Source organism: Megalops cyprinoides, chromosome 11 (assembly GCF_013368585.1).
Source record: "Megalops cyprinoides isolate fMegCyp1 chromosome 11, fMegCyp1.pri, whole genome shotgun sequence".
NCBI classification, from domain to species: Eukaryota; Metazoa; Chordata; class Actinopteri; order Elopiformes; family Megalopidae; genus Megalops; species Megalops cyprinoides.
This window is the reverse complement of record NC_050593.1, coordinates 25,745,375-25,761,284: the sequence shown is the minus strand read 5'-3', so window position 1 is coordinate 25,761,284 and position 15,910 is coordinate 25,745,375. Positions and strand designations below refer to the sequence as shown.

Genomic DNA, 15,910 nt, shown 5'->3' with positions numbered 1-15,910 from the left:
TGTGAAACTTTAGTGAAGAAAAGGACCAGTACAGCAGAACCAATCACACACTCCGTGCCATGGCGGATTTATTTGACAGGATTAACACTCCTTTACAAAGCAGCATTGCGTTGATGAAACTTACTTTGGTACAATGAAACTTCAGTCTGGCAAAAGACAAGCCATATTTGCACTGTAACGTCAGGCAACAGGAAACGGTAATCTCACACAGGCCACAGCTGTGTTAGTCATATCAGTATACTTTAAAACAAGTGCTGTGGTATAATACAGATGAATTGACAAACATGACCATATGTGCATAATCAGATATACAATAGTATGCTCATGCCTACATAGGAGTTTGTTATATAACCAATCACTTTAGGCATTGCTTAATACTCTGATAAAACATTTATATGTTTTGAATATACTGTGTCCTGCACAAAATACAAAATGTACATTCTGTATGGGTCTGTTCTTTGTACTGGAACAATGGTGTTAATGCAGATGACACCTACTCTAATGTAATGCATTAACTTGAGGTCTATGTGGTCCAGTCATTGCTTTGGAGGACTGTCATACACCATGGAACAAAGGCCTCATTTATAGTTAGCTTGCAGTGGAAATACTCATAGGTGATAATTCTTGCTTAGGAACAGGACATTTTGAATCTGCATATGCACAAGTGTGAATCTGCATGTACACAAATGATTCCTAAAATGTGTTTAAGTGTATGCTAATAAATCACAATGTATTCTACAGGTGTGCATAAGTCTTTTAAACTTCAGCCATAAAACTTGCCTAATTAACCTTAAATGGTGAATGTGCCTTCAGATGTATTCTATTCATGTCATATTGCCACAATTAAAAACAATGGGGACAATGGAAGTAAAGAATGCCTCGGAATCCAAAATGGAACGCGCTGACTGCTTTTGCAGTGGAGTGACAAGCACATGCTTATTTATCTTTAAATACACATGTATTTTTAATTATACATCTACCAATTTACACCAAATGAATGGTCTACTTATTTACATGTCAGAGCCTCATTAGCCTGTTGCAGAATTTTTTTTTACGAATCACATCTTGAGGTCCTATACATGATATTTTGAAATTGGGCTTATAATTCTTGTCTTGAACCCTAGTATTCTAAAGTTGTTTTGGTTCACATTCTCAATCCCCTGGCCTCCGAAAGGTCAGGTTAAAATTCACACCACAATTTAGACATGGCCAACGACATTAGCATGCCAGATTTGACACTGATTTATCCAGCAAAGAATGACATTTGAACATTTGCCTTTGCCATGTGCAAATACCATTAAAAGATTTTGGCAAGGTGTTTTGGCATGGAGTTTGTTTCCTGAAAGTCGTTTGAGATTTTTAAAAATATGACAGATCAGAAAATATAATACTGAAGAACTGAAAGGTTGTTGAGGCAAAACTGTAACCTGTGAACAGCCTAAGTACCAAGTTCCATGACAGCAGTTCAAGAGTCCTATGCATTTAAAAATGCCATTTAAAAGTCTGATGGAATTAGTCATGTGATCTCCACTCATTTCTTATTACCCAGTACAATCGTACCACCCAAAACAAACAAAAAAAAAAAACAACAGAAGAGGGAGTGGTTGAGGTACAACAAGACTAACAACACCAATATGTTGACGCTGGGCCTCCTAAAAAATGCGAAATAGCTGACCATATTAAATATTCTTGGAGGTGACTGTCAAGAGGAAAGAGAATGGTGCATATGTCCTGCAGCGCACCTCTTTGGCCACAAGGAAATTGGTGTATGTAAAGTCTGAGGAGGTCATTACAGTAAGAACATTTCCATACCAATTTAATTTTTTGATAACTGTGAAATTTTACACATTTACATTCAGACGCACAGTTCAGAATGTAAGTTGTGCATAGGCACATGTACCAGGCTTGAGGACTGGGTTCCTGCTCCTCATTTAGGATAGGTCTGATGACATATCCTTAACTGCATAGAGGTGAGAGACTGCCCTCACCGCCCAAGCCCTACACACCAAGAGACCAGGAGCAATGGGTGGGCTGGTGAGAGATACTGTACACTGCATTCCAACACTACTGGGCTTGGATAAAGTCACAGTGAGGTCACACTATAACAGAGGTTTCCTCAGCTGGAGAGAACAGTAGCAATGTATGATGCCGGGACCTGAGAGAAGGCTGCTGTGAGTCGTTGTCAGTTCTGCTGTTTTATGGCGTCACTGTTACGCCATTGCAGAGGTACTCGCTCTGGCTTTTCACAGACTGTCCTCAATCATTTAAAAGCCTGTGAAAAATGTAATTTTGTCAGACAGAAGAGAGAATTGCACTCCATCTCCCTCCTCCTCACTCAGCCTTCCTCTATATTATGTGGCACTGACAGTTCGGTTCACTGGTCTAGAGCACATCTGCCCAGCAGTGACGCATGAGCGAATACAAGGAAAAAGAGGCACTGTTACAGGTTTAGGGATCTCATCCAGGAACACACACACACACACACTGCTGCAGCATCTGCCGTCTCCCGCTGACTAACTCTGTCTCACGGTCACGTCACTGTGGTAACAGCACTGGCTCCGAAATCACACAACGCTGCTGAGAAACACCCACACACCTCACCAAGCACTCCAGAGGAACCCATCCACAAAGTGCAGGCACTCCCCACCCAGCCTCTCTCTCTCTCTCTCTCCCTCCCTCAGCCTCCTCCTCACTGGCCCAGCTAGCTCCTCCTCCTGGGGCAGACGTGCGAGAGGAAGACATCAATCATGTTCTTGACGATGATGGGCGGCGGGTGCAAGGCGTGGGGGAGCCGGTGGGCGAGGGTCATCTCCCAGGCGTCCACCATGACGACGGGCAGGCCCCTGAACATGGCACGCAGCACGGTGTCCAGCTGCAGGGAGAACCAGTCGCTGTTGTAGAGGCTGACCTCGGGGTCCAGCGCCTGCAGGTTGGCGGTGCGGATGAACACCAGCGTGTCGGGGGCGCGGTCCAGCAGCCGCACCACGGCGCGGCGGATGTTGCGCAGCCGGCGGATGTACACCTCCACCGGGAAAGTGCTGAAGTGTGACCACACCGTCACCACGACGACCGTGTCCCTGCCGCCCGGCAGGCCCTCCAGCTCGTTGGCCACGTAGCGCAGCTCGCTGGCCGCCACCGTGGAGAAGCGGATGGGCGGCCCGTGGCAGCGGTACTTCAGCAGGATGTTGTGCTCGCTGTCCACGGCCAGGAACGGGCCCACGTTCTTCGGGCTCCTCAGATTAAACTCCTTCAAATCTGTGAGGGGGAAAGAGACATTACCATACATTGCTGTCATTTACCAGACGCTCTTATCCAGTCTACAATTAGCACAGTCCTAACGTAGTCCACAATTTTTACGTTATCCTTTCATACAGTTGGATGTTTACTGAGACAATTATGGGCTAAGCACCTTGCCCAAGGGTACAACAGCAGTGCCCCAGCCGGGAATTCAACCAGCAACCTTTAGGTTACAAGCCCTGCTCCTTACCAGTGTGCTACACTCCCTCGTGTACAACCTTGATGCTTCAAACTGTCTTCATTCACTACACCAACATTCTAGACACTCAGTCCCTTCTCCTCCAGCCCACATGAAAGAGCTGTGGCAGACAATGGACAGGTGTGCTTCAGGTACACGACAGCCGTGGGAGGGGCACAGGCCAGGCCAGTGGCATACACAGAAAGGTAGAGTGATGGATACTGGACAAAGGCATTAGTCAGGGCTTACCTGGGACAAAGGCATTGAGGTATTCAAACCACTGGCGGACAGTGGAGTCCCCAAACATGTGCACCACCTTCCCCTGAAGACACTCTATTATGGCTGTGGTGTCATTGAACTGGCGCACAGGGACTCCCCCGAACGCCTGCCATGCGTCCTGATAGTAGAAACCTGAGGGCCCGAATACTGCATCCGCGTTCTTTCTTTTCTCCGCTTCTGGCTTTTCTGTGAGAAAACGCAGACAGGCGTGTTCGTCACTCTTTTCACAGCTTTCTCGTCACGCAAACTCAAACAGGCTAACCCTCAGTCATCAACTACCGTGATACAAGCAGATTTTAATCATCCGTCAATCTGACACAAGCATTTACACTCATAGTAACAATGTTTTATTCATTGGTAATGAATATGCAGTCATCCAAAGACAGCACCTTATTGAACATACTGACGCTGCTGCACAGATTTATAATGCGGAATGTGTAAAGAGAATTCCAAACTTGAGGAATTATGAAACAGAGATGTTCATGTTTTCTCCCAATTGCGTTGCCTGGTAGTCCAGTTACAGGATCGTACAGATGCAGACATTGGACTAGTTAACTCGTGCCGATAAGTGAAGCCACTGCCAAGAAGCATGCTCACCTTTTCTTTCTGGCAGCACAATCACACGAGCTGACCCCGATGCTTGTATAGGAACCTTAATATTCACATCACTGGAAAAAAAGTAGGAAACATTTCAGAGCAGCTCAGCACCATAAACTGACCATGAAAGACACACACACACACACACACACACACACACACACACCCAGCAACGCACACATAAACAATCACGCGCTGTTCCTTATGCCTGGTTGCCAGGCTGCAGAGAGACAGACAACATCCGCTTTCAAACGATTTCATCCGCTTTCATCTCTGAGACCCAGTCAGTCTGGAGACAGATGCGGATGAGCAAATAACAGAGATAAAACTGCAGGGCTTATCTTACCGGTGTATGGGTGAAGTAGCATTTCCGGCAAAAATAAACCATCTGGCCAATGGAACTGACAATATGCTTTTTTAAATACCAGAGACTGTTGTAAGAATCGGATAAGCTGGGCACCCTCTTACCTTTAATCTATCATGAAACCTGACGCTGCTGCCAGACCACTCTGCCTCTGCCTGCCTTTCCATCCCCTCCTGAAAGGGTCTATCTTCTTAATAACATCTCCTCTCTACCCTGGCCCCTCAGTGGTAGAATGAGCTCCTCAGGACAGCCATGTCACTGTCAGTCTTCCCTCAGAGCCTGAAAACTCATCTCTTCAAACTGCATCTTGGTTCAGCTAACTCCACAACCTGATCATTATCAGTGTATCTGCTATGTAACAGCACTATATACTCACCAACTCTTCTGTAGGCTGTAGGTTATGTAATGACTGCTACAATTGGTTGCGACGCTGCTGACTTAGTATCATCTCTGCGCTTAGTCTGACCTTATTTTAATGCTCTTCTGTAAGTTGCTCTGGAAAAGAGCATCTGCCAAATGATTTAATGTAAATGCTATGTAATAAGCAATGCCTGTTTTCCAAATGGCCAGAAGATGACCGGCCTGTCCATGTTGTTAAACTTCTTAAGTTGCGTGCTCCGCTCACGCAGTTCTTGAAGCTCTTAGTTATTCTTATCAATTACCTCAATGCGATTGGTGAAATGCAAGTAACTGTGTTTGAGTATTCCCGTTCACAACAGGTGTTCACCTTGTTGCAGCAACACCAGCTACTACAGAAAGGTTGTTATGAGAGAATGGTATTGTCAAGCAGCTATGAACTTCCCATGACTTCCAGATAGCCTACACTCGCTTACTGCTCTACCTACCAATGTTAAAAGGGTATAGCTATACTAACATGTTAATACCAGCATAATTATAACAGCAACAACAATAATAGTCTATCCACCCTCAATTACTTATAGACACAAGTGTATTTCCATTAACAAGTACTGAACTGGGCCTGACAAATGGAAATTAATGGAAAAGTGTCTCTTAGCGTTACAGTGAGAAGTCGGGACTGCCCGACCCTTCCGATGGTCCACCTCTGACCTCCACCAAGTCCATTAACTTGCTTATTTCTAACCCTCTGCCGCACCAGGTCACTCACCTCTGAAAGAACAGCACCTCCTGGCTGGTGAGCAGGCGCTTCTGGTAGCCGCCCTTGGCGTGGTTGACTCGGCTCTCACAGCCCAGCAGCTTGGGCTTGTAGCAGAACCAGGGCTCCCCTGTGTGGCGGTCGGTGTAGTTGCAGAGCGGCTGGTGGCCCGGCAGGCACAGGTTGCAGACAGTGGTCTCGGAGAAGTAACCCGAGCGGAAGAGGCTCTTGAAGAAGACGCGGTCGGGTCGCTCCTCCCGCAGACGCCTCAGCACCTGCACGGCTTCGCTAGAGTGCACCAGCGTCACTTCCACCTGCGCCGGCCCCGCCCAGGGCAACAAGAAGTGCACAGAGTAGAAGCCATTCTGATGGTCTACCACGTGGCCGGCAACGCCGGCCCGCAGCTCAGGAGACGCGAGGCGGGCCAGCAGGAAGTCCCCGCCATGCCGCTTGGGCTGACCTTGGAAGTCGTGCATGTGGACCAGCGCCTCCAGCTGGCCGCCGACACGCAACTCCCCGCCGGACGAGAGGACCACGAAGAAGCTGCGGGAGGGGTCGCTGCTCTGGCGCAGGGGCACTGCCGACAGGCGCGGCTCCGGCCAGGCGATGGAGTCCAGCAGGTGGCGCTCTTCTGCGGCCTCATCGGCGGTCAGATCCGGCCCCAGCAAGCCGCAGTAGGACTTATTCCGGTCCAGCGGCAAGGGGAGGGCAGTCCTGAAGGCAGAGTCCAGTTTGGTCTGGAGCTGGTGGAGCGCCGACACCGTCTGACAGTTAAACTTCTGTGGAGGCAGAGTTGGAGGGGGGTCAGAGACGCCGGCTGATTGTTAAACCTCTGCTCTCATAATGTAGTCATGTACTCCAGGGCAGCCCTTCTCCAATAACTCTATGTACCATTACATCACACTATCCCCCGGGAGGAACACAACACACCTCCTCCCTCTGCACTCTTACCTCAAGGGTGTGAATGTTCCGGAGCAGGAGGATGAGGCCTGACAACGCTAGCAGCAAGAAGAAAGGGGTGAACTTGGACAGATTTCCCCACATTGTCAGCGACGTTGCTGCACTCCACTACCATCTCTGAAGCCATGGTCACAGCCATCTGTCACCATGGTGACAGTGTGAGGCCATCATTTGCCTACCTTGGAATCAGCATGAGGAAATGTCATACTGGGGAAAGGGAGAAGGACAGAAAATAGTCAGGCACAATGAAATGAAAACACACACGCTTGCTCCTCCTCTGAAAAAACAGAAGGGCCTCGTGTGTCCCCAAAACCTAAATCATATTGCAATACTGATTCTAATTAGTTTAGATGTACAAATTAACCATCATGTCCACCCAAACGTTTATCTCAAGAGAATCAGGATCGCACGTCTTAACATAAGTAACACAAGCGATCCGATATGTTTCGGTCTCATGACAGAATCACGTGGCTGTGTGTCCCTATTTGTTCCCGTTTTATGACACAGAGGGAACTACCCCGTAGAATTGCGCTCGTCTACGACTCAATATGAATTTGCGTACGTAATTGTGATCATAAAACAACCTTTACACGAATCCTGCAACCATTTTGGAACATCATTGCATTCCCTCTCCTTTGTCTTTATACATTCATTTTGACAAAACTGAACATGAACATAGTCCCTTGGAATTACAGCACAATTCAAATAAATGCAATAAAATGACTACTATGTAAATAATAAGACGAATGACTGCCCCTTTGGAATAAATCAAGACACTTCAATCTCAATCCAAAGGCTGGTTAGCACGCCGTCGCCCTGTGACGATGTACGAGCTAACCAGCTAGCTACCACTTTTGCTTTCACAGCTGCTGCAACGTTGCAACGAATTCAGCTGAACGTCGGTCGCTCCTGTGTAAATCAGCCTTAAAACTTAAACAACTGGTATAACCACCAGTATCTACCGCTGGTGAATTTGGCCGTCCTTATCAGACTGAGCTGTTTGCTTCACGACAGTCTGGCGCAAGATTGTCCCTAGTTAGGCAGCTAGTCTTGTTGCGGTAACATTACACAGCTAGTCTAGCGACATTAGAGCCGAAAACTTGCTGCGGCATGCTTGACAAACTCAAGAACAAAATTATCTTTAGCCTACTAATCTAACTTTTAACTTACAAAAAAATGCAGTAACACACAACAGCAAATCCAGACGCGTATACTGCATACACAAAGAGGAATACTTACACAATTACTGTCATACGACCTGGGAGGCATATTAGCTAGCCGTTTTGGGGGAGCTCTTGTTCAGAGCACACACAGCCTCGCATGTTTCTCAAGATGTCTGGCCATTTGGTAGAAATGGTCTGGCTTATTTCCCACATTCCATTGATGCGACTATTGTATTTCAGCCCGCTGCAGCCTTACAGTGTTGACATCCTCCTAACCACATCCCGGTTGAAAGCCCCTCCCCTTCCAGCTGCTGTTGGCTTACAACAAATCACGCAGCTATTGGCGAGTGCCAAACCACGGTAGCAGGAGCGGTACACCCCGTTCCATGCTTGTGACTCCTCCTTTTTATAGATAAAAGCAATTGGATTGATGAGACTAATCTTGAGCAGTATCTGAATTTACATGTTTAGTGGTTGTCACGTAATGTACGTATTATCAATGGGACATTTGTCATGCCCTGCGAGAGAGTTGCACATGTGCAAAAATAAAACCCGCTACTCAAATGTTTTTTTTCACCTAATACGCTAGTAAGCTTACCTCCATCTTTTTTCATTACTGCTGTCACTAATACTCTGCATATGTCTGATAAATGAATCAGATAATCTGATGTCTGCTGTGGATTGTAAGACTCAAACACAGCTTTGGCAAAAAAAAAATAAACCTCCATCAAAGTGGAGTGCCAGAGAAGCCCTCCTTTTGACATGGGTTCAAACAGGAATGCACCAAGAATAAGCGAGTGTCTAGGAGCCTTTAAAGCAATGTCTTGTGCAGTACTCTGAGGTGTGCCCCTCTCTTATGTTTACACGGACTCCTTTAGAGGAACAGACCTGCGGTGTGTTGGCTTGCGTATAGAATGTAAACATCATTATACCCTATACTTTAGTCACAGCACCTTTTAAGTTCACATACTGATGACTAACAGATGTTTTAATTACAAAAATCGCTTCAATCTTTATTATGAATTGGGAAAAAAAGCATTAAAACAGATAAATATTTGGGTGAGGACATTAGAGACACTGCATTCAGAAGGATGGCAACCATTGGTCCTTGTGTTACAGCCAAGGGACTAAAAGCCAGATCCAGCTAAGAAACAGACTCTGGGAGAGATGCATAGGTACATGAAGACCTGCAACACACCTGCAGCAGTGCAGTAGTGAACAGACAAATGTGAAAAGTAAACACAGCAAAACACACCAAACAGAAGAATATGGAGCTCATATGTCCTGCTGGCTGGCCACAGGCATCCTTAGATTCAGAAATAATTAAAGCGCTTTCCCCTACTCAGAGCCAGTATGTGAAGAGCACAGAACTGGCACCGGGCCAGATGAGAGTCGTGACAAGTCTGCAGGCTGTTCTTTTCACCATAAACAGTGACTGCAGGCACCAGCAGAGAGGACGGCCTGGTGTTCCAATGCAGCTTATCCAGATACATGTTATGTATGCATTACCTTATAAATAATACATTACTTCTCTACAGTGTCTGTGTGTTTATGTGCTTTGCACTTAGATGAGTATTTATGTCCACAACTAACATGGCCCTACACACACATGCAAAGCATGTGTGTATGTGTGTGTGTGTGTGTGTGCGAGTGTATGCTTATGATACGTATGTGGACAGTGTGTGGGTGAGTCTGTACACATATTCTGAGTGCGTGACGCCTCAGCTCATATTCCGGCCCCAAGCAGGGGCTTTTGCCTTTCCATCTCCCCTTTACTGTCCATCCTGGGAGGGGAGTCGAGCACTGCAGATTCGGGGAGAGGGGAGGGGGCTGGGGGCGTCCCCGTTCTGTCGCTGGCCACTTCCTCTGCCTCCTCAAGCTGCTGCACAGAGGAGAGGTACTGCTGCAGCAGGCTGCCGTCGTGGCTGTCACCCCCCGCTCCGGCCCCTGCCCCACCCGCCCGCACAGTCTCCAGCGATTCTCCTGTCCCGCTGCTGAGGCTGTCCTCTAGCGCCCCCCGTGGGTCACCTGTAGACTGGAAGCCAGAGTCAGGGAAGGAGAGCTCGCTGCAGACCTGGAGCATGCTGCTCATGCCACCGGGCGCGGGGCACTGAGGAGCAGGGTGACGCGGCCCCTCAGCCGGGCAGCACATCTTCAGCTCTGCCTGAGACACGCCCTGCATGTGCCCCTGAACCGACTGCTGCCACTGTAGCACTGACTGCAGCTGCAGAGAGGGGCAGAGGGAAGACGGAGTGAAACACAGGAAGCGGCGGAGTCTTCGTCTGCGCTTGTGTGTCCGTGCGCATGTGTGCGAGAGTGAGAGACAGAGTAGCCCGCTCACCTGCTTCCACAGGAACCTCACGGCTTCATCCTGCACCAACCTCTGCAGCCGCTCCTCCTCCTGCTGCCTCCGCAACCTGCAAACATGTGGCACACACACACACATACACAAACAAACACACACACACACACACACACACAGCAAATACACAACAACAATAGTAACAAACCTTTTCAGGACTAAACATTTCAACATTTCAATGGACAAAACAGAGAAGCTACTAATAGCTGGAGAGAGTAGCTAATGAGCTATTGGTGTAAATGAGAATGCATGTTAGCCACTACTAGGTGGAACAGAAAAGAGAGGGAGCAGAAAGGGGTTCAAAGGGGGTTCAAACAAGGGATGTGGTCTCACCGCTCCAACTCTCCCGAAAGGAAGACAATGTGCTCCTGCATCCTGCGCAGACGGATCTCCGACCGCACCTCCTTCGCCAGCGGGTGGCACCGTCGGGTCCAGAGGCCCCGCCACCACGCCTGGATCCTCATGGCAGCCACGTCTAGGTCACGGCACTCGGACCTGCTGCACTGCACCACCACTTCCTGTTCCGGGTGAAGCTCTGCCTCCACCACGGCGCAGTCTGAGCATGCTCCCAGCACCAGCTCTCCATCCATCTGCAAACAGTTTGTCTGCAAATTGTGTCTCTCGTATATCTGCGCGTCTTGTCCTCCCGCCACAGGGATGTCATGGGGTGAGGGAACTGAGGCCGGCATTGCGCACCAGGCTTCCTCTCTGTCAGGCTCCTGGGGGCCGGCACCTAACGGGGCCTCAGGTGCCAGGGAGTCTGGCTCTTCGGGCTCCTCGTCGCTGTCGGAGGGAGCCAGGCACGGAGGCCTCGTTGGGGAGGATGGGTACAGGAAGGTGGACTCGGAGGACAGCAGGCTGCAGTGGATCTTGTCCTCGTCTGTCTGCACGTCCTCCAGGTACAGTGTCTCCCCGGTAGATGAGGAAGCACGGCCAGTCGGGGGTGCGGCGTAGGAGTGATCACAGCCCAGCCACGTATTAACCTGCACAGCGGGGTCTGAAAAGACAAAGGCAGAGAGGGTTACACATGACACAGGTAGATGAGGAAGCACGGCCAGTCGGGGGTGCGGCGTAGGAGTGATCACAGCCCAGCCACGTATTCACCTGCACAGCGGGGTCTGAAAAGACAAAGGCAGAGAGGGTCACACATGACACAGATAGTCAGAGAACCAGATAATGAGGTACACAAGAAGAGAGAGCTACAAGTGTAGAATGACACAGATTAGACAGGGAAAGGTATACAGGAATATACCCATAGAGAAGACACAAGTACCGTACAGAGTGTGACAGAGAATGTGGGCAGGTGGTACAATGCTGTGATATGGCAAGTGCCAATGTTTCTGCCTGTCTTTATACCTGTCAGTTTGGCAAGCGCAGGCACCTCGGGTGTGGCTGGCCGGTCCCTAGCACCCCCCAGCAGGGCGTGGCTGGGGCGATGCTGCTCTACGTCAAGCTGTGTTGGCCGGGGTGGGCTGGGGGACTCCCTCCGGGTCTGTTGGAGCAGCTGTCTTTGGTGCAGCCTGCAGAGATACATAAACAAATCCATCATCGCTCTGCATGCTGGGATGTGCTGGCACCACACTGCAGATTGCAACACCTCTAAATTATACACCACACAGATGGCCTCCATCGATTTGTCTCGTCATTAGTCTGCGTGTTGTCATGGTAATTAAGTGCTGTATGCGCTGGTTAGATGTGTGTTTACTTTGTAGGGAGCTGCCTCTAACAATTCTCTGGGCAGTCTGTGCCTGTAAGTGAGTGGTATCTGTGCAGTCTCTGGGCAGTTCATGGGATGTATGCCAGAAATCTATAGGATATATGTGGGTGGCCTCTTGAGTAAAAAGTAATCACCCTCTGGGCTATATAAAAGACGACCTCTGGGCTGAACGTGGGATAAACCTGCTGCACGCAGGCAAACTCCTACCTCTGCTTGTTCAGAATTTTCTCCAGCTTGGCATCTTCAGCAGACTGCAGGGCAGAGGAGGAGGTCAGGGGACAGACAGATGCCAGGTACTGGACCAGCTGCACGTGCTGCCCAGGCCGGTAAGAGCGACCTTTGCCCTGGCTGTAAAGCCACTCTGCCTTTAGCCTGGACACACAAAGGTGGGGTCAAAACAGGGTGGAGAGCAGGGTACTATTACACCTGAACACATTAAGGCAGGATGTAGTGCTGTGTTAAGGTGCTGAGGCTGTAACCCAAATGTTGCAGATTTGAGTCTTATGTGCAGCACTTCTACTGTACACTTCAGTAAAGCACATAACCTGCATTGTTTCAGGAAAATGCAGCTGTACAAATGGGCAACATGTGAAAATAGTAAGATATGTAAAGCGTCATCTACGCAGGTAAGTAATGTAATGCCATGTAGAAACAATGCGTGAAGTAAGGAACTACAGAGGCTCAGAGTGAAATATTGTTAATACATTTACATTACATTTATTCATTTGGCAGACACTTCTATCCAAAGCGACTTTCAAGTGAGGTACAATACAACACAGGCGAAAAACCTTAACAGAGACTCATGGTGTCCCACTCACCCTTCCTTCTGTGATACCACATATCCGTCAAGGACCTTTAGGCCTAGGCACCAGCTCACAATGTATGGACGGTAGTCATATCCTGGTAGGGAAGGAGTTGCCATGACGCAGGGGTTACTCATGATTGACAGCTGCTCCAAGTCGAGCAGAGATGCCAGATAAGACACCTGCAGCGCATAGAGAGTGAGAGACACTTAATTCAATTCACAGACAACGCTGATGAAGCAGACGAAGGCAGGGAGGAGCGGAGAGGGGATGAAAGCTGGGGACAGGAGATAAACGGGGAGATGAGGGGAGAGGTGAGAGTGAGGGGCCGGAGATGAAAGCTGGGAGATGAGAGGAGACTCTCCAGGGAAGAACGAGCTGCCGGCTGGCTACGGCGAAAGGACATTACCTCATTAAGGTCTCTGATCTCATTCTCGGCGAGGGAAAGGATGGAAAGGTGGGGGGGCAGGTGGGCAGGGACAACACGCAGCGTGGTGATGATGTTCCCATGCAGTAGAAGAGTCTGTGAGGGAAAACACAACATACAAAATTCACCACGGTGATGCCGCATTTTTCCGTCATCAGATCTACGACATGCTCCTCGAAATAACAGTTCGACCCATGAAAACCATTACACCCATGAAAAACCATGCAAGGAAATTCCCAGCGAAAAAAAACACATCTCTACTGTCCATCATCTTTTCTGGCAGCTCCCATCAGAATCATGAACTGCATGCCTTACCTTTAAGGCAGAGAGCCTGGTCAGGTCACCGATCTGGGATATGTTATTGTCCGACAGATCCAGATGTTGCAGTGCTACACAGCTGTTGAGCTGGTCTATGACCTGCAAGGAGTCCAAGCACACATCAGTCTCAGTGTGACATTGTATTGAGTTAACACCTGTGTCTTGATATCCAGAGTTCACGCCTGTGTTAGTCTCAGTATGACAGCACCCAGAGTTCACGCCTGTGTTAGTCTCAGTATGACAGTACCCAGAGTTCACGCCTGTGTTAGTTGCAGTATGACAGTACCCAGAGTTCACACCTGTGTCACTGGGTTCATGCTTATGTTTCTGCCTCTAGCCGCTGGTCAATAGTTGTTGGTCCACTGACCATGAGCAGAAAAGTTGCAACTGATACCTTGATGTTGTTCCCAGCCAGGTTGAGCCACTCCAGGTGCACCAGGTCCTTCAGGCCTTCTATGTACCCGATGCTGTTATTGGGCAAGTTCAGCACTCTAAGCGAAGTGAGCTGCGAAACCCCCATCATGCGGACCAGCCGGTTATTGGCAACTGACAACTGAGAACAGAGAACCAAAGAGAGAGGTTAACAGTGTAACAAACAATACTTTAAGAAATGTGCTTTAGGACTGCTGGGAACCGGCATAATAATGATAAACCAGCCAATTCTACTTTTAATGGGCCTATATAGTCCAATTACTGAAATAAGACTCTTTGTGCATACCAGATATAGAAGCCTAATATATTTGTATATATAACAGTTATTTGATAACATTCTTATCCAAAACCTAGAATGTCATCATGGCAAGATATCCCATAATGCACATCACAGAGCCAACAAGAACTATGAACCAATGAGACAGGTACAGGCGAACACAGTAACATGAGCACCCACCACACTGAAAAACAGCAATATAATATACCCATAATGTACATACACAACAAGTATTAACATACACAGAGTGCCAGTCAACAATTTCCACTGTGGAAATTGCTTTAATTGCAATCATGAGTCACTATTATGTTGTTAATAAACATACAATATGCATTGGGAAGGTTTAGCTATAACAGATGCCATAGCAGTGTAGAAGTAAAACACACTTTATTGTACTGCTTACCTTCTCCTCATTTTGCCATGTATATAGTGTAAACATGCATATGTCGCATTGATGGTGTGTTTTTATGCTTTCCTGTATTCAGCCTGCTTTTGTAACTGTATTTTATGTGGAGTACATTTTGTAAACAAAATATAAATAAAATTCTGATTCTGCGCTAACAAACGTGTCCGCCCTGTCAGACATAAGGGGGAATGGTACCTGCTGGAGCGCATGGCATTTCTCCAGGTGCTCCAGCTTAATGATATGGTTCCGATCCAGAATCAGTGTGTGGGTGTCTGCCGGACAAGGGAAGGTAGGCTCCAATTTCTGGAGGCCCTGGCCCGACAGGTCCACCATGGGACCTGCAAGCAACGAGTACAGAAAGACATTACTAACCCATCTACAGTCAGTGTGCACAAATACACAGCACTACCGTCTTCTGTACTATAGCAGTCCATTCAGCCTACGCCCCTTGGGTAGGCTGATGGTTACAATTGCTCCTTTTTCAATTTTCTTTATTTATTTTACAATAAAAGACCATTTGCCATCTTCGATTATTTACTACACAATAGAAAAGGTTACCATTTTCTAACAGTCTGCTAATACAATATGTAAGAGAGTATATGCTGTAGACTGTAATATTTCTGGATCAAACTTGCGAAATCGCTTGTTACAAAGACAACCAACAGCTAACTTAGTCGACCTAAGTTAGCTTAACTAGCTAGCAAGATGATTTCAAACGAAGAGCAATTGCTGGCAAGCTAGCTACTCACCGTTAGCGTTAGCGTCTAACGTCAGACTTGATACTCCCATTTTTGTTGCTGTCACAAATTCAGTCGTTTTCTATGAAAACGTGACTATAATAACTAACGTTATATGCTAGATAACTAGCTAGCAACTGTTCGACGAATTCTCTGATGGGCACAATTAGCACCAGCTATCTAGCCAACCTAGCTAACGTTAACTAATTTAGCTAGCCAGTTACCCTGCAGCTATCGTGTTTCATTTTTGCTCTGCAAGGTGAAAAGAGGCTGCCTTTGGCCATTTACACCATAAAACAAAGAATGACCTATACGTTTTAATGGTTGGTAATTTAAAACTTAAGTCAGTTATATGTTACAGTAGCTGTATTATTGTAGCCTACTAGCTGCCTATCGTAGTCGACATCTGTAACATTAGCGATGCGCAAATTGCTGACCCGTCGCCGCAACAGAAACTGTCGCCATGGTTCTGGATGACT

The 15,910-nt window shown here is 47.7% G+C and overlaps 2 protein-coding genes across 3 annotated transcripts; both read right to left on the bottom strand.

Moving 5' to 3' along the window:
- Window positions 1-62: 62 nt before the first annotated feature.
- Window positions 63-8,258, bottom strand: nxpe3 (neurexophilin and PC-esterase domain family, member 3). The gene is made up of 6 exons (XM_036540402.1): window positions 8,029-8,258; window positions 6,781-6,996; window positions 5,842-6,608; window positions 4,352-4,422; window positions 3,725-3,940; window positions 63-3,255 (listed from the first exon to the last, which is right to left on the bottom strand). The coding sequence occupies exons 2-6, from the start codon at window positions 6,871-6,873 to the stop codon at window positions 2,702-2,704; spliced, it is 1,701 nt and encodes a 566-aa protein (XP_036396295.1). The 5' UTR covers window positions 6,874-6,996; window positions 8,029-8,258; the 3' UTR covers window positions 63-2,701.
- A 756-nt stretch (window positions 8,259-9,014) lies between these two features.
- On the bottom strand, window positions 9,015-15,885 carry cep97 (centrosomal protein 97). 2 transcript variants are annotated; one of them, XM_036540389.1, is made up of 11 exons: window positions 15,869-15,885; window positions 14,890-15,032; window positions 13,974-14,132; window positions 13,577-13,678; window positions 13,244-13,357; window positions 12,850-13,016; window positions 12,239-12,403; window positions 11,671-11,834; window positions 10,648-11,311; window positions 10,294-10,369; window positions 9,015-10,176 (listed from the first exon to the last, which is right to left on the bottom strand). In XM_036540389.1, exons 2-11 carry the CDS (start codon window positions 15,025-15,027, stop codon window positions 9,679-9,681), a joined length of 2,247 nt encoding a protein of 748 aa, XP_036396282.1. In that variant the 5' UTR covers window positions 15,028-15,032; window positions 15,869-15,885; the 3' UTR covers window positions 9,015-9,678. The 2 variants fall into 2 exon arrangements, with proteins under 2 accessions (XP_036396282.1, XP_036396281.1); XM_036540388.1 differs by lacking the exon at window positions 15,869-15,885 and adding an exon at window positions 15,444-15,674.
- Window positions 15,886-15,910: the final 25 nt, after the last annotated feature.